Consider the following 26,627-nt stretch of genomic DNA (forward strand, 5'->3'; position numbering starts at 1 on the left):
ATATGACCCCTGTGACCTTGAACATAGGTCAAAGTCATTGTGTTCTCCCAAGCTTTGTTGGGCTTCATCCTTAAAAATACCAGCCAAACACCATGCCTCCAGGCTTCTTAGTTCATGACAAGAAGTCCTTTATATGTTTTAACAAATCTGATCCCTGTGACCTTGCATATAGGTCACGACCTATTCTTTTCACAAACGTTGTTGGGCTTCATCCTAGAAACATACCAGCCAAATATAAAAAAATTGGTCAACAGGTTATTGACAAGAAGTTATTTAAAGGAAATAGTTGACGTCGGAGAATGGACTCCAGATGCCACACCACAACATATGCTTACTTGACCCTTAGGTCCAGGTTTGCTAAAAACTCCAAGAACTTCAAATTCAGCCACTTCAATAACTTTACATATCATTAAATAAGTATGTTTTCATTGTAATGCAAGGAAGGATATTTCAGAAGTCACCAAAGTTTGCCCTTGCACTCATAGACTTTGCAAGGCCAAAATGCATGAACAGTATGAAATTTGGTCAAATTTACCTTATTATTTATTGCAGGACAATACAATTGCATTTGTTTGTAATTCTAGATATGGTTGGGCTTATAACATGATAAACACAAGGCTGAATTTTGACTGTTGATATGTTCTGGGTCACATTCCTCACCAAAATTCTGCTGTTAACCAGGTTTGCACTCAATGAACTTTTTGCCTTATTGATTTTTCTACAATTAATGAAATTTTTTATTTTCATTGACCAACTTTTAAAAAGTCAATGAATCAAGTGCTAGGCACTGCATTTTTCTTTCTCTGAAGTCTTAACGAAAATTAATTGCAGCTATTTCCACCATGAATGAAACAGTGATTGATTGAAATGACTTTGATGAAGCATCCCACCATTCATATCAGCTTTAAAAACCTTGGCAAATTTATTTGACTTGTCTTCACTAAAAAGCAAACAACACAAAAATTTGAAGAAATTATCTGTTCATTGCTACACAACAATATGTTTAAATTGCTTTAGAAAAGTCAAGTGTACATGCTTTGAATCTTTTGAGTACAAGTAAAAATCAGAAAATCCCTTTTTCTATCAAATTCAAAACCGTGAAAAACAATTTTTGGCAGCAGTTAACCATGTGTGCTGTTAAATGGAGAGAGAGTCAACTTTGTTTAAACATCAATTAATAATTCATTGATTCAATCATTGCTAAATAAAAATCAATCACTTGGAGATATTAATTGTTACTTTGTAATGTCAGAATATATATTATAAGAAAAAAAAAATTAATTATCTTTTTCTTTCAAACAATACACTTGTCTGCATACACCACAATATGTCGTATCAATATTGAAATGCAGTGAGAATTCAGCTTTGTTCTTCTGAATGTTGATCTAGATGCTGACACGGAGACGGCTTTCTGATGATTAATTCACTGTGAGCATCTGAAAGTTTTAAGTAGTCAATTCTCCACACACTGGTAATTACATATACCTGTAGGTGATGTTATCAATAACCTATCCTAACATGTGACAAGTTTATGGAAAATACTTGTTGTCGATATTTATTTTAAATGGAATTGTAAAATGATTCTATTGTATAACCCTGTCTTCTGGCAATCAATTGATTTAGGAAATGCTGATTTTTCTTTCTTTTTAATGAATTTTTTTTTGTTTTCTGGTTTTTTTTTTCCTTCCAACAAAACATGAAAATAATTCACAATCTATATTTCAGATTACTTTAGAATCAATATTAAACAATTTCTTTTAGAATTAAATTTCTGTGGCCTTTTTCCTTCAATGGAAGTCTCCTTTTTACCAGTTACACAGGAGCTGATCTAGTGGTAAGTCTGGTTTGTACAGGTGTCCAGATTACACAGGGTCTGATCTGGTAGTAAGTCTGGTTTATATAGTCTGGTTTGTACAGGTGTCTATATTACACAGGGTCTGATCTAGTGGTAAGTCTGGTTATATAGGTGTCAAGATTACACAAAGTCTGTTCTAGTGGTAAGTCTGGTTTGTACAGGTGTCTATATTACACAGGGTCTGATCTAGTGGTAAGTCTGGTTATATAGGTGTCAAGATTACACAAAGTCTGTTCTAGTGGTAAGTCTGGTTTGTACAGGTGTCTATATTACACAGGGTCTGATCTAGTGGTAAGTCTGGTTATATAGGTGTCAATATTACACAAAGTCTGTTCTAGTGGTAAGTCTGGTTTGTATAGGTGTCTATATTACACAGGGTCTGATATAATGGGAAGGATGGTTTATATAGGTGTCCAGATTACACAGAGTCTGATTTAGTGATAAATCTGGTTTACATAGTGTCTAGATTACACAGCTTCTGATCTAGTGGTAAATCTGGTTTACATAGGTGTCTAGATTACACAGGTTCTGATCTGGAGGTAAGTCTGGTTTACATAGTGTCTAGATTACACAGCTTCTGATCTAGTGGTAAATCTGGTTTACATAGGTGTCTAGATTACACAGGTTCTGATCTGGAGGTAAGTCTGGTTTACATAGTGTCTAGATTACACAGCTTCTGATCTAGTGGTAAATCTGGTTTACATAGGTGTCTAGATTACACAGGGTCTGATCTGGAGGTAAGTCTGGTTTATATAGGTGTCCAGATTACATAGGGCCTGATCTAGTGGTAAGTCTTGTTATATAGGTGTCAAGATTACACAAAGTCTGTTCTAGTGGTAAATCTGGTTTACATAGCTGTCTAGATTACACAGGTTCTGATATAATGGGAAGTATGGTTTATATAGGTGTCCTGATTACACAGGGTCTGATCAAGCTGGATTTGTTAAAATATTTGTGGAAGGATTCACTGGTAACAGTACCTGTTACTGAGATATTTGTTGTAGTTGAAGACCTGGATGTCAATGATTTCTTCTTTTTCCACGGGACGTGCCACGGGCCATTCAAATGACTGAAACAAAAATTGACATCAACTTTGAAATAGTGAAGAAAATTCGAGCTCTAGAAAAAAAATCACATCTGAAATTTTACATTTGAGAAAAAAACGAAACAAAAAAATATTGAAGGAAATCTATTAAGTCCTTTTTTGAAATGAACGAATGTCAGTATTATTATCTAAAAGGAATAAAATTCAATATCTTCTTGGCATTATTGACAGACAACAGAGAAAAGTTAAGAGATCTGCATTGTATCCGCAGAAACACTGGCAGTGTCAACTGAGTTGCATAATCACCTGAAAGAGCACTGCACGCAGTGCTCATTCGAGCATGTGACGTTCGACAGAGAAATAACACAGGAAGTAAGTGAAACATGCATTTGACACTTGAAAAATTGGAACTCTTTTGTACAGAAGGAAATCAATTATAGCTTGTCTTACAGGCATCTTCTGTGAAGTCAACCTCGTATAGATATTTATTAAGGCGCTGTTCTGTATGTTCTTAGCGTCATGAAATAAATCCATTTAGATTCAACGTTCTTCAGCGTGATAATTCAGAGCTCTACCAACTGAGTCAGAGAAACGTGGTCCATCAGAGTACATATTCAACTCTGTAATCATTTACACTACATACTGCTTTGCTTCTTTTACATTAGCACCAGTACATGAGGTTTCATGAAAAAACCACTAAGCCATTGTCGCAAGAAGAAAATGCAAATGAATTACTTGCACCTTAACACCCTCAGTCAACATGCAGATAAGTACGAATAATCAAATGACCTATTAAACTCAGTTTGATGAAGAATTTGCATGTCAAGTATATTTTTTAAAAAATACGTCATTGAAGTGGTAATCACCTTCAGGGCATAATTTCGAAATGTTTAAAATTTAATTCTTGAAAATATAATTCAATACCTCTAGCAAGTATTGAAATATGCAAATAAGAAGCATGTTAATTACATAACTTCTTCCAAGTCCAAAATAAAATGCTTCAGGGGAAAACATGCACATTCATATTTCATTTCTGTCTTCCTTCTTTCTTAATGATTGCTCAAACTTTGAATTATCCCTCAAAACGTCATGCCATTCATCAATAATAAGTCTTGTAAAATTCCAGATCCTAGGAAAAGCCCCCTGTCCATAACAAATACCCGCCTATAAAGGTCACCTGTTTATGATATATAAAAACAAATATTTACATTTACACGCCTCAATGAAACTAGTAATGTCACTTCGTTGCATTTCCCAATGAAAGAAGTGGGCCGCCTGCTTTTTTTCTGAGCAGCGAATCACTTTCTGTCGGTGTAGGAATACATTGTTTACTCAAATCACACCTCGTAATATAGTTAACACTGCGAGGTAAAAATAATATTTCTGAATATGTTAGCTATTTTAATTATAAAAACCATTATTAATATTTGTTATGAATGACCATTTCATGTTGGATATGTATATATTTAAGTGTATAAACATGAAACAAATAAAAACTTCTAAGAACTATTTTTTTTTTTGTTGTCTTGACAACGAGAGCAGCTTGATGACTGCTGTCCCACCTTTGTACACACATGTAGGATAAGTACAACAATGTAGCAAACTATCACTGTCATGTAGTGCAGTGTCCGTAGAAGGCGTAATGTTTCAGCGGGAATTTTAAAATAGTAAATGTAAATATAAGGATTGATTGTCTATTTTGTTGCTTGCATGGACTGATGAAGGGAAGTGAACCTCGTGCAAATGAAGTGAACTGCGAAGCATCAGTCCATGCAAGCAACAAAATAGACAATCAAACCTTAAATAATTGACTACAAAGGCCACACTTACAAAACAAATACCTGTTTATGAAGGCCAACTATACAGAAACTTTAAAGGTCATTTGTATAAAAGAAATAACTGTCTATATGATCACCTATACATAGCGTGAAAACTGCTTAATATCATGTTCCAAATAGAGTGAAAACTGCTTAATATCATGTTCCAAATACTGAAAACTGCTTAATATCATGTTCCAAATAGAGTGAAAACTGCTTAATATCATTTCCAAATCACCAGATTAAGACATCAACATTTGACAAGTTTTCTTTTTCAACCTCTAAACCCATAACTGATCTTTCTGAGTTGTTGCTTAAATAGATTGTTTGAAAAACCAAAAAAAGTCATTTGCTGTGTTTTTCCAATAAGCTAAGTGATTTTTCTTTGAAATATGCAATTATCTCACACATCATCAGCTGATACTTTGCTGTATAACTTATTCACCCATTACAGTGTAGGCTCCATAGTAAGGCATCATGGTACAGGTTAGAGAACTTTTTTATGGTCACCTTAATGGTGCTCAACAAAAGCAACAACTCATTTCAAAATGTTGATATTCTAATATTTTGACAAAACAGATTTTTTATCTTCATTCCATACAATACCTTATGAATTCTGAACAAATCATTTGGGGAAAATAATCATAAAACCAGAAATGAAGGGATATAAAGTGTTGCCAACATGAAAATAAATGTTATCATTAGATGCCAGATTACATAGAATATACAAAGGAAACATGATATTAACCAGACAGTGACATTAACTGATGTGACATTAAGTGGTTTCCACTGTATTTGGATAAAGGCCACCTATACATAAAAGTTACCTAGATATTTTGTATACAACAAATGGAGATGTAAAACAACAATGAACTTCTATATAAGGATCACCAGTCTAACTAAGCCTCTTTTCTGTGCTCCAGTGAAACTAGCCTTCAAAGACAAGTTTGAACGGATTTTAAAAGAAATTACTTACATGTATCAGGGAAATTGTAAATACCTGATCAACATCTTTATCAACAATTTTGCACTTCAATTCATTTGCATATGCCAGGTGTACTTTATATTTGGCTTTCTAAATATGAACATTCCTTCATAACAATTTTGGAGAAAATGGAAAAACAAGAGATCCCAGAGGGATCTTGGTGCCCACCATTGTTTGATCTTTGTTTACTCTTTCTTTTCTCTTCTCTGTTTTGGCTCTTAATGATAAGACATTTGAACATTTTTTTGCAGATATTGCTATGAAAAATCTTTATTTGCCAAATCCAAAATGGTCATCTGGAATCCATTTTGTTTCTTCTGATCAGTCCCTAAATCAAATGGACACAAGGAGAGACCAAAGGAAACATATGCATGAAATTTGAGAGAGGTCCATTCAGTACTGCTTAAGAAATAGCAATAACAATCTTTAATAGGCGAAATGCAAGATGGCTGCCTGAAAGCCTTTTTTTCTTGGTCCTTGCCGAAATCAAACAGGTACAACTAGGGATTGGGGGAAACTTATACATGAAATTTGAGCAAGATCTATGCAGAATTTATTAACAAATAGTGATAACTAACTTTCAAAATCAAAATCCAAGATGGCCGCCTATGAGCCATTTTGTTTTTCTGATCAGCCCTAAAATCAAACAGGCACAACTAGAGACCAAGGAAAACCTACATATGAAATTTGAGAAAGATCCATCTCATACTTCTCGATTTATAGCCATAACAAAAATTGTTTACGGACGATTAGACAGATGGACTGATGGACCCTGGACCACAGTCATAGGGCGATTTGACTAATTCACCATCAGATAATGGTGGGCTAGAAGATATAAACGTCAAAAGCATTGTTTTTTATAAACAACATTTGTTTTCTTTGAATGACATTAACCAAACACTTCTAGTTGCTTTCTATTCCCTCCTTCAATGTCAAAAAGTGCATTCATAAAACATTTACACGCTTTCGATTCATGTTGACACTGCATGAGAGATATGGGAGGCAGAAGAAGAGAAATGAACATGCAATGCATGACATAATTGAATTTCATGAAAAATCAATAACGCAAAAAAATGTGTTAGTTATTTTTCCAAACACACCGAGAGCCAACTCTGAACATAATATTGTCTATACTTGCACTTCACAAATTTCTTTCATTAAAAAATAATATGTTTTAACCTGAAAAGTGATCAAATATTCCATACTACAAAAAGCAAGGCAAAGAAAGGAAGTTACAGCAAATATGGGCAAATTTTTCTAGAGCTTTCTCAGAATATATAAAAGGAAAGCATTATTTTTTGTATCATCACAATCTTTTTATTGTCCATAAAAGCTGACAGAATCTCTATTTAACAGCCAATCATCTGTGCTATTGGAAAGTTTATGTCATGATATCTGGCAAAGCCTTAATCTAATTTCATAAATTGTGAGTGTATAAAAAACTGAGGATATTGAATTATAAACCTCTGTCATTAAAGTGACAAATCAGTACTTCATAAACATTGCTTCATGTTGAAAATGGTATATCGTTACATTGAACAAAATTACTGCACCTGCTGCAGTTTATATGCATTTGTGATACCGGATCAAGATCTTGGTGCCCTTACTGACAAAAAAAATCATTTTCATGCAAGGTTGATCTATTCAATTATTTTTTTGCGTATTTCTAATGCACTGATGATAATTAGAAAAGTAAATGAATTTAACGATGGAGTTTGATCAAATCTTCATAATGAAGTTGACCTTGACCTTTCAGAGTGCCGTTGTTTAACTGATGTTTAGACCAGTACTTAAAATAACTTCATACTGAGAGGTGTTTGGTTTCTGACCACCCTCTTTTTCACATTTTTACAAATGACAAAGCAGCTTAAATTTCAAAGCGAAAAAATACTATGTAGGACATTCTAAAACTCACAGAAAATTTAAAATAACAAAGATTACCCCCAGGGGTAATCCAGATGGAATTTAGATTTGTAAAATTTTGATAAACCACCTTTTGACCTTTCCATACTTGAAAAGTTTTTGATGCCACATAACTCTGTTTGAGGAAAAAGATTTTTCAAAAGTAAGCAAAATCAGATGTGGTTTTCCAGCAGAAGTAGGAAATGTGGAAATGTCAACAGATGAACAAGGTCCTGGAGCTTAGGGCAGGTGATCGAAAAAATTGCAATAATTAATAATTATGATAAATACTTCAACTGTAATTAAAATTAAAAGATTTCACCTCATACCTTCTTTATATCATCATAAAATTAAACCTGCAATTCTAGGGACAAAGAAGATTGTATCTTACATTTTTCAAGACAACAGAGGAAAGGAGATCGGAAAAGTCCATCATCTGATGATGCCTAAATAGAGAATTTGTCAGTTTTCTTTTTCTTTTTTCCTGGCCTTGACACAGTAAGCGAGTATACTGATCCATGAAAAATTTCTCAAGAGGGTTTAAGTATTTACTGCGGTGAAACCAGTTTGAAAAGATCAATATCATACATAGAATTGTTTCTTTCAAGTTTAACATTTATAGGAGATAGAAGCTGCCCCTTGTCACAAACGCTCATTCATCAATGGAGCACAGATCAAAATGAGGAAATTCTGTTGCCTTGAAATTCCCCAAATATCTCTTTCTATTTAATTTCCCATTTCGACAAAAATCAACACTCTATGTGATGTTATAGATATCATATTTTGACATAGGTGGTGTCCATAAAATAGCTGGTGGCTACCTTGCTGAACAACATACAGGAGGCTTGTCACATGCCATCCAAAGCAATTTGGTTTTGATAGGACACAATCATTATGTCAGCACACACCAGTCCTTTTGTTAGCTTTAGAGAAACACACTGCCACAGGCAGGGAGTGTGGTACAGATTTCACTGAATTAGTACAGGCCTACAGTCTAACTGACTGAGCTGTCATGGCCTCTACCTTACATCATCAGGTTTACATACTAATAAATCTGTGTTAATTGTTTACAGGCTAACTGATATATGACGGTAGAGGACACACAAAGCTGGTTTATATAGCTACTTAATATTAACAGTTTTTAATCTGTCATGCACTGAGCAAGCTTCCATTAAAAATTGATTGAAATTCGTGCCATAGTTTTAGGGATAATATGAATGGCGATTCAGGCAATTTACGTGATCATATTATACAACAATATGGATTTTTTTTTTATTTACAAACACCTGACTTTTGATACTCCTGTTCTGAAAATTTCACAAGTAACCACTGAAATATTGGTTGAATTCTGCTCAGTCATTTTGAGGAGATATTTTCAACAGACAAAACACAATAGGCTAGGATAATTTATACTATGTGGGGTCAAGGTCCCTTGTGACCAATACTGGTAGTAAACATGGATACCACAGACCCCATGATGTGGCAGGGACAGGTAAACATGGATACCACAGACCCCATGATGTGACAGGGACAGGTAAACATGGATACCACAGACCCCATGATGTTGCAGGGACAGGAAAACATGGATTACCACAGACCCCATGATGTGGCAGGGACAGGTAAACATGGATACCACAGACCCCATGATGTGACAGGGACAGGTAAACATGGATACCACAGACCCCATGATGTGACAGGGACAGGTAAACATGGATTACCACAGACCCGATGAATTGGCAGGGACAGGTAAACATGGAAACCACAGATCCCATGATGTGGCAGGGACTGGTAATCATGGATACAGCAGATCCCAGACCCCATGATGTGACAGGGACAGGTAAACATGAATACCACAGACCCCATGATGTTGCAGGGACAGGAAAACATGGATACCACAGACCCCATGATGTTGCAGGGACAGTTAAACATGGATACCACAGACCCCATGATGTGGCAGGGACAGGTAAACATGGATACCACAGACCCCATGATGTGGCAGGGACTGGTAAACATGGATACCACAGACCCCATGATGTGACAGGGACAGGTAAACATGGATACAACAGACCCCATGATGTGGCAGGGACAGGTAAACATGGATACAACAGACCCCATGATGTGGCAGGGACAGGTAAACATGGATACCACAGACCTCATGATGTGACAGGGACAGGTAAACATGAATACCACAGATCCCATGATGTGACAGGGACAGGTAAACATGGATACCACAGACCCCATGATGTGGCAGGGACAGGTAAACATGGATATCACAGACCCCATGATGTGAAAGGGACAGGTAAACATGGATACCACAGACCTCATGATGTGACAGGGACAGGTAAACATGGATACCATAGACCCCATGATGTGACAGGGATTGGTAAACATGGATACCACAGATCCCAGACCCCATGATGTGACAGGGACAGTTAAACATGGATACCACAGACCCCATGATGTGGCAAGGACAGGTAAACATGGATACTCCCGGAACTTCTGTTGTACCCTGCCCACCAGATTACAAATCTGGGACTGGAGAGACGAAGGTTGGCAGCTGGTTGTTCAGGGAAGTGGCAAATAGGTCTATAAGAGGTCTGTCCCATACCTGACAAATTCCCTTGAAAATCAAGGGACACAGCTGCCATTCAGTAAACTCTGTCTGGCAGTGCCTGGAGAGAGTGTCCGCCTACACATTCAGCCTGCCAGGAAGATGCTTGACAGCTATGGTCAACTGCATGTTCTGGCAGAGAAGAAGGATGCGGATGGTGACACATAGGACGTGAGACCTGGTGCCCCCCTGCCTCTCCAGATATTGACAACTGTAGAGTTGTCAGTAGCCATACATATCACTTTGGGCTCCAGGATAGCTCGAAAGGACTGCAGAGTCAAAAGAACAGCCCTCATCTCGAGTACATTGATGTGCTCCGAGAGCTGTTTGCCAGACCACTCCCCTGATGGGCATAGACCGTCAAGATAAGCTCCCCATCCTGTCATGAACGCATCCATGAACAGGGTCATAGAGGGGAAAGGCTTGGTCAAAGGCACCCAGTGGAGAATGTTCTCTTGAAACATCCACCAGCGAGCGAACTCCTTGAGCAACTGGGTAAGAGGAATCCAGACCTATATTCTGGATGACGTAACCCATTTGGACAGGAGGAATATCATGAGAGGTCTGATGTGAAGCCTCCCTAGGGGGACCACATCTGCCAGGGAGTTGAGATACCCCAGAAAACTGAGGAACCAATGCACCTGGACATGCCAGCAAGCGATGAAGGTCAGAGCCAGAGCCTTGGCCTTCTTGAATTTCTCCAAAGGAATTGGAAAACCTTGCCGTTGCACGTGAAATGGAGGAACTTCCATGCCGACTTCTTGGTGGGGATATGGAAGTAGGCATCCTTCAGATCTACTGAAGTTGCCCACATTCCGTCCCTCACAGAGGCCATAATGCCCCCTCGGGTCTCCATCTTGATGTAAGGAGAATCTATGTGTCTGTTGAAGGCACTGAGATCTATGATCAGACATCACGCAGTCGACTTATTCCGAACCAGAAACATTCTAGAGTAGAAGCCAGGAGTGCATTCTGACATAGGAACCTCATCTACCGCACCCTTGACAAGCATGGTCCCTACTTCCTCCTGGAGTGCCCGACCTTTTCCGCATCCCCCGGAGGATGAAAGAAAATTGGCTGGGCGGCGAGGGGTGGATCCCGAAGAAGGGGGATACCTAAACCCTCCCTGACCACCAACATAGTCCAAGCATCTTCCGTGATCTCCTGCCAGTGCGGAAGAAAAGCTGAAAGATGCCTCCCAACAGGAAGACCCTGCCAGACCAGCGTCTGTCCACCTGGAGACAGGGACAAGAGCTTGAAACAGAAAGACCGCCATCTGCCCAACCTGGCTCTTGGTCTGCCATGGCCAAGGAGCTGAAGGAGTCAGGAACCCTTCTTCTTGCCCCCAGGAGGGTTCTTACCCTTCCCCTTGTTGTCCTTGAAGCGAGCTTGGACTTGGGCTGCGCAAAAGACTGAGCCCCTGCGAGGCGCTGGCTTTCTCAGCCTGAAACCTCTTCACAAGAATTGCTGAGGCAACTGAGTCCTCCTTCATGTCCTTCTGTACATGATATGGCCTAATCTCATTGATAACACTATAGCAGCATTAATAATTAATCCATTGACCAATCAGCATTAATTAACCAAAGATCATTCAATACCATGATCCAATTTATGGGAAGTGGTTAACTGTCTCATTTAAAAAGAAACAATACAACAGAAATGATTTCAGCAAAACAGTGATCTACAAACATCATATGATCAAAACAAAAAAAATATCTAAATAAGCCCCTCCCACTCCTCTCATTGAGAAAGATTGATTGATCTTTACCTCATCAAACCAGATGCTGTCCTCTGCATTCTCAATAATTTTTGAGTAGTGGCACACACCTGAAACAACAAAAAAAGAGCAGCGTCAGCAAAAATGTCCAATCTAATAAAACTGAGTTTTAAATTTGAAATTAAAACAAATCATATTAAACCTTGCAAATAATGTTTCTACTGATATGGATGCATTTCAAGATGTTTGTAGTTGATTTAATTTTGAGGAATTGAGAAATTTATTCATTGAGGTATATCTACAAGCCTAGAAGACAAATTCTGATATACACCAATAACATTGATAACCAATGAAAAACCTGAGGAGAAAGATATTCAGTTGTCAATAGCAACCAGTTTCTGTGAAGTATAATATTTTTCTTCTGTCTTTGTTATCATTGACACAATTCTCTCATTGAAGATATGAAAATAACATTGATAATTTAAGTCTGAGGATATATATCTATTTTGAAGTGAAATCAACAATTCTTACAAGTTAATTAGAAGAACTTTGGCACATTTAACTACCTTGAAACTGTTAACCGAAGAAGTTGAATTAAATGATTCACCAAATAGAGATAAAAAATTCATTGCTAATTAACAGATTGTATTACGACAATGATAATCAATTTTAATGACATTCAACTACAATGATTTTATAGATAGATATATATCATATATTAAATGAAGACCTCTCATCTAACCAGAAAACATATAATAAATACCATATTTGAAAATGCAAAAAAACAAAATGAAGTAAAACTTCCAGTTCTCTGAAGAAAAATTGCCAAGAAAAATAATGTAGATTTGTATCACTGTTGTACTTTTATATCGGCACAAACAATCAAACCAATACACAAACAAAAACTGTTTATGTAGAGTAAGCTCCCTTGATGAACTATATTTTTTTTTTTTTTGGTGTTATAGTGAATGACCTTGCTCAATAACAAACTACATCACTGTGTGGGCACAGTAATTATGCATGAGAAGAGAAAATTGATATTTTGCTTTTCATGGAAATGAACAATGGTTGAGTATCAAAATAACAGCCACCGGATTCTCCATCAACAGAATCAGACAATATTGATGGTGCTTTTATATCCCAACAAGTTTACTTGTTTAAATGCTGACTGTTCTTTTTCCAATGTCACAAACATAACTGCTATCTTTTTTCCTACCAAACAAACTTTGACAAAAACATTAATAAATTATTGATGTTCAAACCACAAGGGATGATTGTATTGTAATCAACAATGATATAAGACATTTTTGACATTGAAGATTATTGTAGATGAAAAAAGGTCACATGGGACAAACACAATGTCACAGCAAACTTCATTTTGTGTTGACAGGAAATCATTGCCAACAATATGACATTTGGGATATAAGGTCATGAAAATCATATATCTATATGTCCTTTTACCCTTGCTGCCATAGTAAAGAAAGGTTCATGGAAGATTATAATAGATATAAGACACAGCTGAACTGAGAAAGAGATGTCACTTTCTACCTTCTGCATTTATCCCTCAACAAGTCCATGTCTGGTAATAAGCCCACCTGAATACATTGCTGTTCCAGGAATAAAAACTAATGCTATATCATTGTCCTGTAGTAATCCTGATTCACTTGAATTTGTGTCCAAGGTACTGATATCCTGATATTTTTCCTCCAGATAATTTTTGACCTTTACCATTATACACAAATTTGTCTATTATTCATTTCACTCTATAAGGATTATATAGATGGGTAATATAACCATTTCTTGCCAATATTTTAAATTTGTATTCCCTGTCATGGACAAAGAGGGCAAAAATTAAACAGAGGCCAAAATGTTCCCAGTATACAGTAATGTCATGAAGACGCATATACTATGTCATACAGTCCTATAATAATTTTCATGGTTTTTAAAGGATGACAAGATCCTGAGAATAACAGGTTAATGGCTGCAAAAAGATGGGAAGATAGAATGCCAATGTAATAGTAGACAAAAGGTCATCAAGAGTTCAAGGTCATTAAAGGTCCAAGGTCATAATGATATTGCAATGTCATTGAAAAAGAAAATTGGTGAAGGCTACACATGGAGTCATGATGAAATCAAGGAAAAGATATCATACCATTTCTGGAAAAGTTGAGGTTGTGACATAAAGTTATAGAAACCAAAAGGTCAAGAAGAGTACAAGGTCATTAAGTGAACAAGGTTGTGAGGAACAGTAAGTCATGTCTGTCACAATGTCATGACAGCTTGTTCGGTGATAATGACATGTTTGCATGGTCACTAATGGATTTCCAGGGTCTCTACTTAGGAAGTAATTAGAAAACCGTCAACCAATCAAGACCCTGCCCTAGGCTGCATATACACGATACCTTAACACATACAAAAACCTCTTTTCTGGCAATTCTCACTGCATGCAATCGATAGTGTTGATGTCAGCCCATATCCGCTGTTTACAGACTTCCGACAAGGATTAAGATATTTCTGATAAAAAATTTATATTGAAATTCCAATCTTAACGTTCCAGTTAATGGGATTTGTATGTTTCCTGACAAAATATAAAAAAAAAAGAAAAATTGTTAGAATATTTGTATATAAGGTAAGTGTGGCATATTTTTCGATAGCATGTTCCCACAAAGCAGGTCATCAACTATCTATTGAATTAAGCACAGACATTTTTCCCTAAGGGACCACATGTTTCATCTTGTTGATAAAACTGAGAACGAGAACGGCGAACGATGACACTCTCAAGAGCCGTGTCTACACGTCAGCCTGCCTTCGCATTTATCTATTTATTGGTTTGAACTTTGTGAAACAGCATAACGTCCACAATTACATATACAGTCAGATCTCAACACACACAGACACTGTGAATTTCACTCATGTAAAAAGCGAAAAAAGCCAGTTAAAAGTGGATAATATCAAAAAGATGGCCTGTTGGGTGAATGACTGGCTTCTAAGGCCATTCAGACTTCTCTCAGTGTGTATCTTAGTTATCATGGAGTGGGATTTTCACAGGATTATGCAATAATGTTTGTTTTGTTGTGAATTCCACAAAAAAAAAAAAGGTTTATACGTCAGCTTAAAACAATGCACCGACTTATTGCTGTATTTATCCAGCAATAAGCCTGTGCTTAGTAATAAGCCCATCCCCTCCTTTGAACTCATTCCCTGTAGTGATTACTGAGACAGACCCACAAATCCTTTCAAAGATCTCATCTATGAAGAATGTTGAGTCCTGAAAGATTTTTGTTAGAACGACCATGTAAGGCGTAACATTTACTTTTTGCAATTTGAAAATAATATTGTCAAATTTTGTTATATGTGTAACACGTTTCCTGTTAAACAACACACATTTCAATGAATATTTAACGTTAGACACAGAATATATATTTTGAGGACTGCTCAGAGTTCCAAGTGAAAATATTAGCACAATACCAAAAATCCGCTGAGAACTCATGATACATGAAAATGTTGGTTCACCTTTCTCCAAGATAATGAGCCTAGAACCTAGATATCATACAAGCTATCATTTAGTAGTAGGTGTAGTTAACCAGTATAGGTGTGTGTACCTTATCTATAGACAATGTCAATAGCCATTGTTAACACTGTGTGTCTAACATAGCAGTTGATCTACTTGATTTTGGTTATATAATAAAAATATTTCTACTGTAGCAACAAAAAGTCATTGCTTTCAATCTAACCATATTCAACCTGTGTTATTTATATCAGTAGAGTAAATCTTCACTTACCCCCACCCTAAAAAAAAATATTCTATGATTTTTTTTTAACAAGTCATCCAATTTGCTGCAAAGTATTTGTGTATAATACCAATTTAAAGTATTAGAAATTTGATACTGATCTACAGTAAGCATAATGATTTATCAACAGTTTAAAATTGTTTATTTACAATATAGTAATACAACGTTTTGTAGAATCATACATCAGGTTAACAGGTCAAAGACAAGTCCATGTTTTATTGTCACTCGACCAATTTTCCTGACAAAACACAAGAAGCCTGACAACAAAAGAAAATAAACATTTATTTGCTGTCAAAACAGATTCACCATAAAACGATTTATGCAAGTAAAAAGGATCAAATTATGACCCAAATTTCCTGTTATTTTCCAACATATAGCCAAGACAGCAAAATTGTATGACCATTCAATACGAGATGGTATGACCTCATTTATCTTCACTGTAATAAACAGCTACTATGATAGTTGTATTCTATTCAAGCACTCTTGAGAGTCAGATCAGACTATGATACTGGATTCGCTTCGAGTTACATTCAAGGCTGACTTTGATCCTAATTCCCCAAAAGGCAAGTCTCTCTTCATAGAGGAATCTATGAAAGAGAGGATATAGCGAATTATTACATTGATCTAATTCTTTTGTGTCGTTGAAATTTACCAGACATCTTAGAAATAAATCTATCTGCCAGTATGATATTACTGTATTAACTACATCAGTTAGTTACAGACATTCATTTCCCGTAACCAATGGTTACAACAAAATGTTACCATATTTACCCATCAATAAGCCCTTGTCTGGTTAAAATCATTGAAAATCTTATCCACTATATCGCTTGATGTTCATTGTATCATTACTACATAAGTCCACCCCTGTGACTTTTAGTCTGTGGTACTGAAATATCCACCTGGGCTTATTACTGGACAAGTCTGTATGTATTCTCCATCTATATCTGACCGTATTTCCTTTACAATGTAAGGTAGTGTCCAAAATAAACATTACAAAGGAAAATAACACTTACGACAATTAGCAAGATGAAACCTTGCGATCAGCGGACATTTTGATGAGGAATACAAGGAAAATGATGAAGTAATATTCTCATAAAACCTTAGTTTTCCTCAGTTTTCAACTTTCAAATAATTTGGATTAAAACAGACAATATTTCTTGAAATAATAATTTTTCCATTTTTCACTAAAACCATTTTAGGACTGAAACCATCATCTTCCACCTACAAACACGGAAATTGCTCAAACACCTGAACTAATGCAATATTGATATAAAATACAACGGCAGTGAAACAAATACAACATAATCATCAGTCACCTCAGATGTTGATTTTCAATTCCTACTTTGAAATTAAAAAAGGTAGGAGATAACGAGCCAGTTATATCAAGATGTAATTCAAGTATTTCAGTTTCTTATTTCAAAACTTCCTCTAATTTTGTTTCTTCCATTCTGACCAGCAGAAATCGTAACAATTCAGTTTAGAGCAATTTTGTAAAATTGTTATAAAAGTAAATCAAACAAATGTATTTGTGAAACTGATGCATGCTTCCCAAAAACAACTCAAATAGACACAAAATTTTAATGAAGGGCAATAATTCTGTAATAAGGGTTTGCAGGCCCTGAACTTGGTATACTGTACATTCTCTTAGTATGACCAATATATACACTAGATTTCAATATCCTAGTTTTATGTAAGCAAAGCTATGCTTATGACACAAAATTTAATAGAGGCAATAACTCTGTGAATGAGCAGCCGTGAGCCCGGATTTGATTCAGTGCAGATCGCTTTTGAATGACTGACGTATATATCACTTTTCATTATCCAAATTTAACTACAGGCAAAGGTATGCTCCAGACACAAAATTTGAACAAAGGGCAATAAATCTGTAATTATGGGATTGTGGGCCCTAATTGGTATACTGCACAAAGCCGTTGTATCACCAATGTATACTAACCGAGACTAGCGCCAATGCCATGATTTTTAGAACAGGTGTATAATGTCCCCGATACCAACCACTTGGATACCTATGCCGGTATGCAGGGCGATTGAAGAATCAGGAGCAATCAAAGACAAATATCAATCGTAACAAGCTCAGGGTAAGGTGTTTGTAAATGTATTGGTTTGTCGACCGGTTTCGCCCGAACTTGGTGGGCTTCATCAGGACAACCCTGGGCTTGTTGCGATTGATATTTGTCTTTGATACCAATGTATATTCTTACTTTCAGGAACCTTTCTTAATTATGGGCAAAGTTATGCTCCAGACAATAAAGTATGGGCCAAAAGACAGACAGGTGAACAAGGTGGCGACTATATGTTCCCCTGAAAATTTGCTAAGAGCATAATAAGACAGAATAACACAAAGCGTGACATTATCCCTCACGCCTCACTGTTTAAAAGAAAGACACACAATCATATATATATGTTTATATTACAACAAGTTTAAATTCTATTTGCTATTTTTAATTGTTCCATACAAAATACTGAAATGAAGAACTTCTAATAGAGTACTACTTTGGTACCTGTACAATGGGTACTGGGTATCTTTTCCCATGGTAAGAGAACAGAATTTAACCAGAACACTAACCTAATATACCGTATCAAACCACACCTGAGTTTCGTCCATGTTAGCGATATGGCTATTGGGGTATTCTCGTAGCCGACGCATTCTTAACACGAAATTAAAAAAAACTGTCAATACGATCATCAATTAATGAAACTTCCAAGTTGTTCCATATTAGTAGATCGCCTGAACGAAATGTTATGCCTTTTTTTGAATTTAGAAAACCATCCATATGAGGCTTTGAACGATTGACTACCATTTGCCTTATGCATACGCAGGACCTCAAACCGCAATGCTTTCCCAGTCACTCGTATTCCGGCCTCCCGTCTGTCCTGTAGCCATCTCATCAGATTTTTGTCAATATCTTCATATCAGACATGCCTCCCACCTCCCTTACAGCGTTTAGATGTTTTAGAAAGATTTTTTAATTTTTCTTTGTTTTGACACCAGTCCCACACTCGATTTCTGTCAACACGAAACACTTTCGCGGCGGCATGTTTACCCTTCTCATCTGCGAAGGCGATTACTTTAAGCTTGAAAGCAGTGTCGTAATTTTGTTTTGTCCCAGTAATTGTTATCAGGTATGTTGGATTTATTAAGACACAGACTGGCTTATATACCGCTGTGTTTTTGTATTTTGTTATGCAAACTAGGCCTACAAGCGATGATAAACATTGTACGTTTTTGACTGAAGCTGACACGATTGACATTGTGTCATTTCATACATGAATTCAGGTTATCAGAATGCAATTGACAACAATGTTTAAAGCTACAACGATGTTGGAATTATTGCAATTTTCAAATGCATTCTTTGTTGAGTAATTCGTTAGTTTGTTAAACAATGTTTTTAAGTGGCAGCCATGGCATGTCACGACCAACAAATTATGAAATTTTGTGTTCTATCAATCGCCCCCTGTCTGAAAATTTTCACGCCCCCGGGCGTTTATTGGAATAAATACGGTATACAGAAAGTTTTGTGGAGTTGAGTGGAATGGTTTCTAAGTTTTAGCCCGGAAAGGAGAGTTAGCACTAATTTAGTGTTTTAGGGGTATGTTTCTATAGTAACAGAAAAAATATAAAAAATGAAATGTCATCGGTAGCAAAAGGCACAATAGAGCACTAACCTAATATAGACAGAATGTTTGTTGTGTTTAGTGCAACAATTTTGAAGTTGTAGCCTGGAAAGGAAAAGTAAACACTAATTTTGTGTTTTTTGGCTATGTTTCAATGGTAATAGAAAAACCATAAAAAATGCAATAGCAAAAAACACAAATAGGGCACTAACTAAATATATGTAGCAAGTTTTGTGATGTTGAGTTGAACAGTTTTGTAGTTATAGCCCAGAAAATCCATTGGGCAGACATATATGCACACATATAAAACACAAAAGTTGTCCAAATTAGTATCCCCCACAAACACGTTTCATGGGGGATAAAAAAATTGATGTAAATACGAGGTTTTTCGTTTTTTTCACAAGAAATGATCGGGATCTTCTATTTTTGACGATCCACAAACAGTTATCGTAATTTGGATATCTGTCATTTATTTTTAGACACCTAATTAATGAACCGTCAAAAGTAAACTGAAGAAAAATCATATGAATTTCCATCTTACCAGTGTCATTCGGAAATCCATAAAATTTTCTCCATTTTCAAGAATGTAAATCTCTTCATCTGTAATGGGGGAAAAGTTTGATCAAGGTCACCAATGGTGTACGATCTCTCAGCTATAAATGTCACAGCAATCAGCGACCCAGCATTAAATACGGCAGCTCGTCCGTTTCCAACTCTAATCTCTTAAGTCATTCGAATTTGAAACCCCAGATACAAAAAAGTGGAATTGTTCAATGAGATTTCAAGAAATGAGTCCTTCAATCACGAGGATTTCAACCTAATGGAAGCCAGAGATTCAGTAAATGTATTTTCGTTAATAACACAGGATTTTTTGACTCTTAAGAGAGTGGTAATAAATCGGAGAGGGCATGTGCAAAATTTTCATTTCAAAGAGAATTATCATCATTCAAGATTTTTGCATTTTTCAAATTGCTGTCCTCCCGACTGCCATCTCTCCCTGACTTCCAGCAATAAGCCCATGCCTGTTCCAGATATCTATTTCAGATCCCGGAGAAATGTCAAAAAACATGATATAACCCATGCTTGCTAATAAGCCCATCCACACCTACTGCAGTTTAACTAAAACCTTATGTACATCCATGAGTTTTTAGAGCCAGAGATTATGTCATAGATGCCATACCCTCTCCCAAACCCCATCCCCCGACTTATTTCAGAATAGGGGAATAACTCTATTCTTGGTTATAAGCCTTACCAAGCCACAGAGCCAATTTTTAATGATTTTTTTTAATTTGACCTACATATTAACTGCACTGCAAAATAAGCCTCACCCTTTCTTACAATGTGGTAATTTATCAAGATCATTAGTGAATTACTTAATAAAGTTTGAAAATGAATTATACATAGATATATAAATAATCCTTTATTTCATTAACGTTTCTCAAAAATCGTAATATAGAAATTATCAAACTCGTTTGGAATAGGGCCCAACATTATGTACAGTTTACTGTACAATTTCACCATCGGTATCTGTACTGTTAGATAATAACAAAGGCCCTTGCATGCTGACAAAATTTGTATAATTTTATATCATTTCATTTAAGCCATTTATATCGTAAACAAGCAATGACGGTCATTTTAGAATTACAACTATGACCTTAATGACCTATCAATCCGAGGATGCAAAGGGCTATTGTAAACTTCCGCTATGACTTCAAAGTAACCATGAAAGTCCAGACGATATTAATGTGATTCATGTTATAATATTTGATCATTGAAATCCATGAGAATGTTATTTTTTTTCCCCAATCTTCAAGGATCTGGTATAATATTGCAAATGACAGTTCTCCATGATCTGTTTTAGCCACAAACATATGATGGACAGGTATTCATTAAAAGTCTGTACTGTGTCACACTGGTGTACTGGTACACTTTATTTTTTTCATTTTGCCTTTTTCTACCCATCCATATATAAGATGCACCAGAATATAAGCTGCATGCCCGAACGCCAAGGAAAAAATCTGTGGCTTAAAGCCAAAAAAATATGGTATGATGAAATCAGATTTTTTCCCATATGGCACAATTTTCATGTTTTTTTTTTAATTTTTCATTTTAATTTTGTAGATATTACGGAACAACAAATCTGCTTTTACCAGTTTCTATTAGATAGGGTAGATATGAAAATAACAAAAATAAAAACCCATGAAAATAATTACTTCCACAGTAAGCCCTCCTAGATTCTGATCACATAATAATATAGACTTACAGAATGTCACATGACTTCTATGCTCATAGACATTCTAGGCTCAGCGATCTTTACCACCGCCACAAGACCTTGAACTAAAGCCATCATATCTCACTTAATGATCTGAGATCATGAAATCAGTGCCACCAAGTGCCACCAGACCACTCCATCTCAGTTGTTTTGGCAAGGTTTAAATACTGTGGTCATAAAAACCAGGAGACAATGTGTCTGATGAAAGATGTGACAGCATCAAGTAATTGTTGCAGTGTTTATAGGATAATCGGAGAGTAGAGAGAAAACACATCTTTCACCTAGCATCTTACCACTGCCATTTACAATGTCTGTCTCGTAGGAACTATCGGAGACACATACAAAGACCAGGATATGACCAGTGACATGACCAGTGACAGATGATCAACACTAACCTGAATGTAACGTGTACTAATAAGGAATTCTTGTGTCTGTCGTTTTTTATCACTGAGATACACTTCTGATAACTGTCACAACAAACAGTACAATATGAAGCCTAGTGTTTTTTATAACCATTTGTTGTTCTTTTTTATCTTCTGTCTATGGGTCTCAGGGTCATTTCTATCTACTGTCTATGGGTCTCAGAGTCATTTCTATATACTGTCTATGGGTCTCGGTCATTTCTATCTACTGTCTATAGATCTCAGGGTCATTTCTATCTACTGTCTATGGGTCTCGGTCATTTCTATCTACTGTCTATGGGTCTCAGAGTCATTTCTATATACTGTCTATGGGTCTCGGTCATTTCTATATACTGTCTATGGGTCTCGGTCATTTCTATCTACTGTCTATAGATCTCAGAGTCATTTCTATCTACTGTCTATAGATCTCAGGGTCATTTCTATCTACTGTCTATGGGTCTCAGAGTCATTTCTATCTACTGTCTATGGGTCTCAGAGTCATTTCTATCTACTGTCTATGGGTCTCGGTCATTTCTATCTACTGTCTATGGGTCTCAGAGTCATTTCTATCTACTGTCTATGGGTCTCAGAGCCATTTCTATCTACTGTCTATGGGTCTCAGAGCCATTTCTATCTACTGTCTATGGGTCTCAGAGTCATTTCTATCTACTGTCTATGGGTCTCAGATTCATTTCTATCTACTGTCTATAGATCTCAGGGTCATTTCTATCTACTGTCTATGGGTCTCAGATTCATTTCTATCTACTGTCTATAGATCTCAGGGTCATTTCTATATACTGTCTATAGATCTCAGGGTCATTTCTATCTACTGTCTATAGATCTCAGGGTCATTTCTATCTACTGTCTATGGGTCTCAGAGTCATTTCTATCTACTGTCTATGGGTCTCAGAGTCATTTCTATCTACTGTCTATAGATCTCAGGGTCATTTCTATATACTGTCTATAGATCTCAGGGTCATTTCTATCTACTGTCTATGGGTCTCAGGGTCATTTCTATCTTCTGTCTATAGATCTCAGGGTCATTTCTATCTACTGTCTATAGATCTCAGGGTCATTTCTATCTACTGTCTATGGGTCTCGGTCATTTCTATCTACTGTCTATGGGTCTCAGAGTCATTTCTATATACTGTCTATGGGTCTCGGTCATTTCTATATACTGTCTATGGGTCTCGGTCATTTCTATCTACTGTCTATAGATCTCAGAGTCATTTCTATCTACTGTCTATGGGTCTCAGAGTCATTTCTATCTATTGTCTATGGGTCTCAGAGTCATTTCTATCTACTGTCTATAGATCTCAGGGTCATTTCTATCTACTGTCTATGGGTCTCAGATTCATTTCTATCTACTGTCTATGGGTCTCGGTCATTTCTATATACTGTCTATGGGTCTCAGAGTCATTTCTATCTATTGTCTACGGGTCTCAGGGTCATTTCTATCTACTGTCTATAGATCTCAGGGTCATTTCTATCTACTGTCTATGGGTCTCAGATTCATTTCTATCTACTGTCTATGGGTCTCAGATTCATTTCTATCTACTGTCTATGGGTCTCAGATTCATTTCTATCTACTGTCTATGGGTCTCAGATTCATTTCTATCTACTGTCTATGGGTCTCAGATTCATTTCTATCTACTGTCTATGGGTCTCAGATTCATTTCTATCTTCTGTCTATGGGTCTCAGATTCATTTCTATCTACTGTCTATGGGTCTCAGATTCATTTCTATCTACTGTCTATGGGTCTCAGATTCATTTCTATCTACTGTCTATGGGTCTCAGATTCATTTCTATCTACTGTCTATGGGTCTCAGATTCATTTCTATCTACTGTCTATGGGTCTCAGATTCATTTCTATCTACTGTCTATGGGTCTCAGATTCATTTCTATCTTCTGTCTATGGGTCTCAGAGTCATTTCTATCTACTGTCTATGGGTCTCAGATTCATTTCTATCTATTGTCTATGGGTCTCAGATTCATTTCTATCTACTGTCTATAGATCTCAGATTCATTTCTATCTACTGTCTATGGGTCTCGGTCATTTCTATCTACTGTCTATGGGTCTCAGAGTCATTTCTATCTACTGTCTATGGGTCTCAGAGTCATTTCTATCTACTGTCTATGGGTCTCAGATTCATTTCTATCTACTGTCTATGGGTCTCAGATTCATTTCTATCTACTGTCTATGGGTCTCAGATTCATTTCTATCTTCTGTCTATGGGTCTCAGAGTCATTTCTATCTACTGTCTATGGGTCTCAGATTCATTTCTATCTACTGTCTATGGGTCTCAGATTCATTTCTATCTACTGTCTATAGATCTCAGATTCATTTCTATCTACTGTCTATGGGTCTCGGTCATTTCTATCTAATGTCTATGGGTCTCAGAGTCATTTCTATCTACTGTCTATGGGTCTCAGAGTCATTTCTATCTACTGTCTATGGGTCTCGGTCATTTCTATATACTGTCTATGGGTCTCAGAGTCATTTCTATCTACTGTCTATGGGTCTCAGAGTCATTTCTATCTACTGTCTATGGGTCTCGGTCATTTCTATATACTGTCTATGGGTCTCGGTCATTTCTATCTACTGTCTATGGGTCTCAGAGTCATTTCTATCTACTGTCTATGGGTCTCAGATTCATTTCTATCTACTGTCTATGGGTCTCAGAGTCATTTCTATCTACTGTCTATGGGTCTCGGTCATTTCTATCTACTGTCTATGGGTCTTAGAGTCATTTCTATCTATTGTCTATGGGTCTCAGTTTTTTTTATTTTTAGAGTCTATGGATCCTAAATCTTATCAATTACAAATGAATGCCAGACTCTTTGACCTTAACCTGGATCTCCAACTTCAGTGATAAGTCCTAGGTCCTTTAGTTCAGATAAAGACATCAGGTCCCATACTCTGCAGCTTAGGTCCCAAGTCCTCTAGTTCTGATAAATATTGGGTCCAATACTTTCCAACTTCAGCTACAGGTCTCAAATGCTATAGGCTTAAGACAACTCTTTTAAAAACATATCTACCTAAGAACATTTAAATATCTTACAGCAGACATGCTTTTCAAATGCTTTAAAGCTCCATACATCAATGAGCTTAAATGGATTGTAACAATGATGAATATTGATAATTTAAATCCCCACAACTTTTTGTTCGATTTTCCACACCTTCCTCTATGCATCTGTAACCTGTCTCTTTCCAGCCTAAACTCCTTAAGGTAAGTCTCCAGGACTATGTGCCCCTACCCTCCCACATACATACTAATGATTGGAAACTGGTTAAGTCCAGCCTGTATTAGAACTAATGACCTCCCATAATGATTATCATACGGCTAGCTTTACATCACACAAAAATCTAATCGCACTATAAAAACAAGGTCATAACTTGTAATCTGAAGGATGGTTTGTGAATCTTTAATAGACAATGCTTCCCCACAAGGACTATAGGGTTCTACCTAAATCTACCTGTACCACATACTCTGACTTTAAAGCCAATATATCCGGCAGCAGTTTATAGTCACTTAGGTATCGCCTAGAACCTCCATGCTACCAGTTCTTTGGTATAGTTAGCCATTTTTGATGAACTGACCTCCAGTTACTGATTTCAATATTTCCCTGGTGGCCACCCGCGGCTCCAGCTGTGTAAGAGCCACTGGTCTAGTAGCCCATAGTGGTCACACCACATTGCTTAGTGGCAATTTACATGCTTTTATTGTGATCCAGCAATACAGTAATCACGTTGAGATTGTATCAGAGAACAAGTGGTGATACTCACTGGGGATATACTTAGAATTTCTGCTAATAAAGTCAGTTCTAGCTTTATGACTTGAAGGAAGAAGAAATGAAAACAAAATCATAAAAGGTATTTCCTCCTAACTCTAATAAAGCAAACCCAAGCTAAATTACATGTTGTGAAGGAAAAAAATGGATGTTCTATTTTCACACGATGAACCGTGTAATCATCTGTTTCTATGATATATCTGGTTCACTCATTCAGATATTCAATGGTCAAGTCACTTTATCAGACCAACAGAACAAAGATTCAGCCAATCACAGACAGGCAAAACTAAAGAATGTAAGAAAGAAAGAAAAGAAAGAAAAGTTATATAAAAAAAGGCTACCTTTTATTTATTTTGTTTTACATGTATTTCCTTTTTTTTCACTCAAAAACAAGTATGGTTATTTAACTGATGACAGATCAGGAATCTCAATGTAGTAAAATAAGTAACAGGAACCACTGAACAATAGGGTGGTCGGGTGGCACAGTGGCAACGCACTCACCTTTCACCTAGCCGTCTCGAGTTTGACTCCTGGAACGGACGTAAAAAGGTAAGGGTCACCTGCCCGACCACATGGGTTTTCCCCAGGTACTCTGGTTTCCTCCCACAATAACACCCCTCACACGCTTACATCCAGGCCAACAAGAGTGATTAGTATAAGTTGAAATAACTTGTTTCGCAATTGTTGTACAATAAATAAAGTTTATTTATTTACTAAACAATGTACGCCCATCCCATGCTCAAGACACTTTCTGGTCTCATCTTGTATCAAAAAAAAAAAATATAGAAATGTTGATAATAAGTCA

General features: G+C 36.5%; 1 protein-coding gene across 1 annotated transcript in view; it reads right to left on the minus strand.

Annotated features, from left to right (window-relative positions):
• Positions 1–26,627, minus strand: part of LOC132556982 (otoferlin-like) — a 220,725-nt gene that overhangs the window by 140,538 nt on the left and 53,560 nt on the right. The window contains exons 2-3 of the mRNA XM_060221446.1: positions 11,984–12,042; positions 2,836–2,924 (exon numbers count right to left, since the gene is read on the minus strand). Coding sequence (XP_060077429.1) covers positions 2,836–2,924; positions 11,984–12,042 — 148 coding nt within the window. The remainder of the gene's footprint in view (positions 1–2,835; positions 2,925–11,983; positions 12,043–26,627) is intronic.

The sequence above is a fragment of the Ylistrum balloti genome, unplaced genomic scaffold, assembly GCF_031769215.1.
Source record: "Ylistrum balloti isolate Yb309-2 unplaced genomic scaffold, AGI_CSIRO_Ybal_v1 Utg370612, whole genome shotgun sequence".
NCBI classification, from domain to species: Eukaryota; Metazoa; Mollusca; class Bivalvia; order Pectinida; family Pectinidae; genus Ylistrum; species Ylistrum balloti.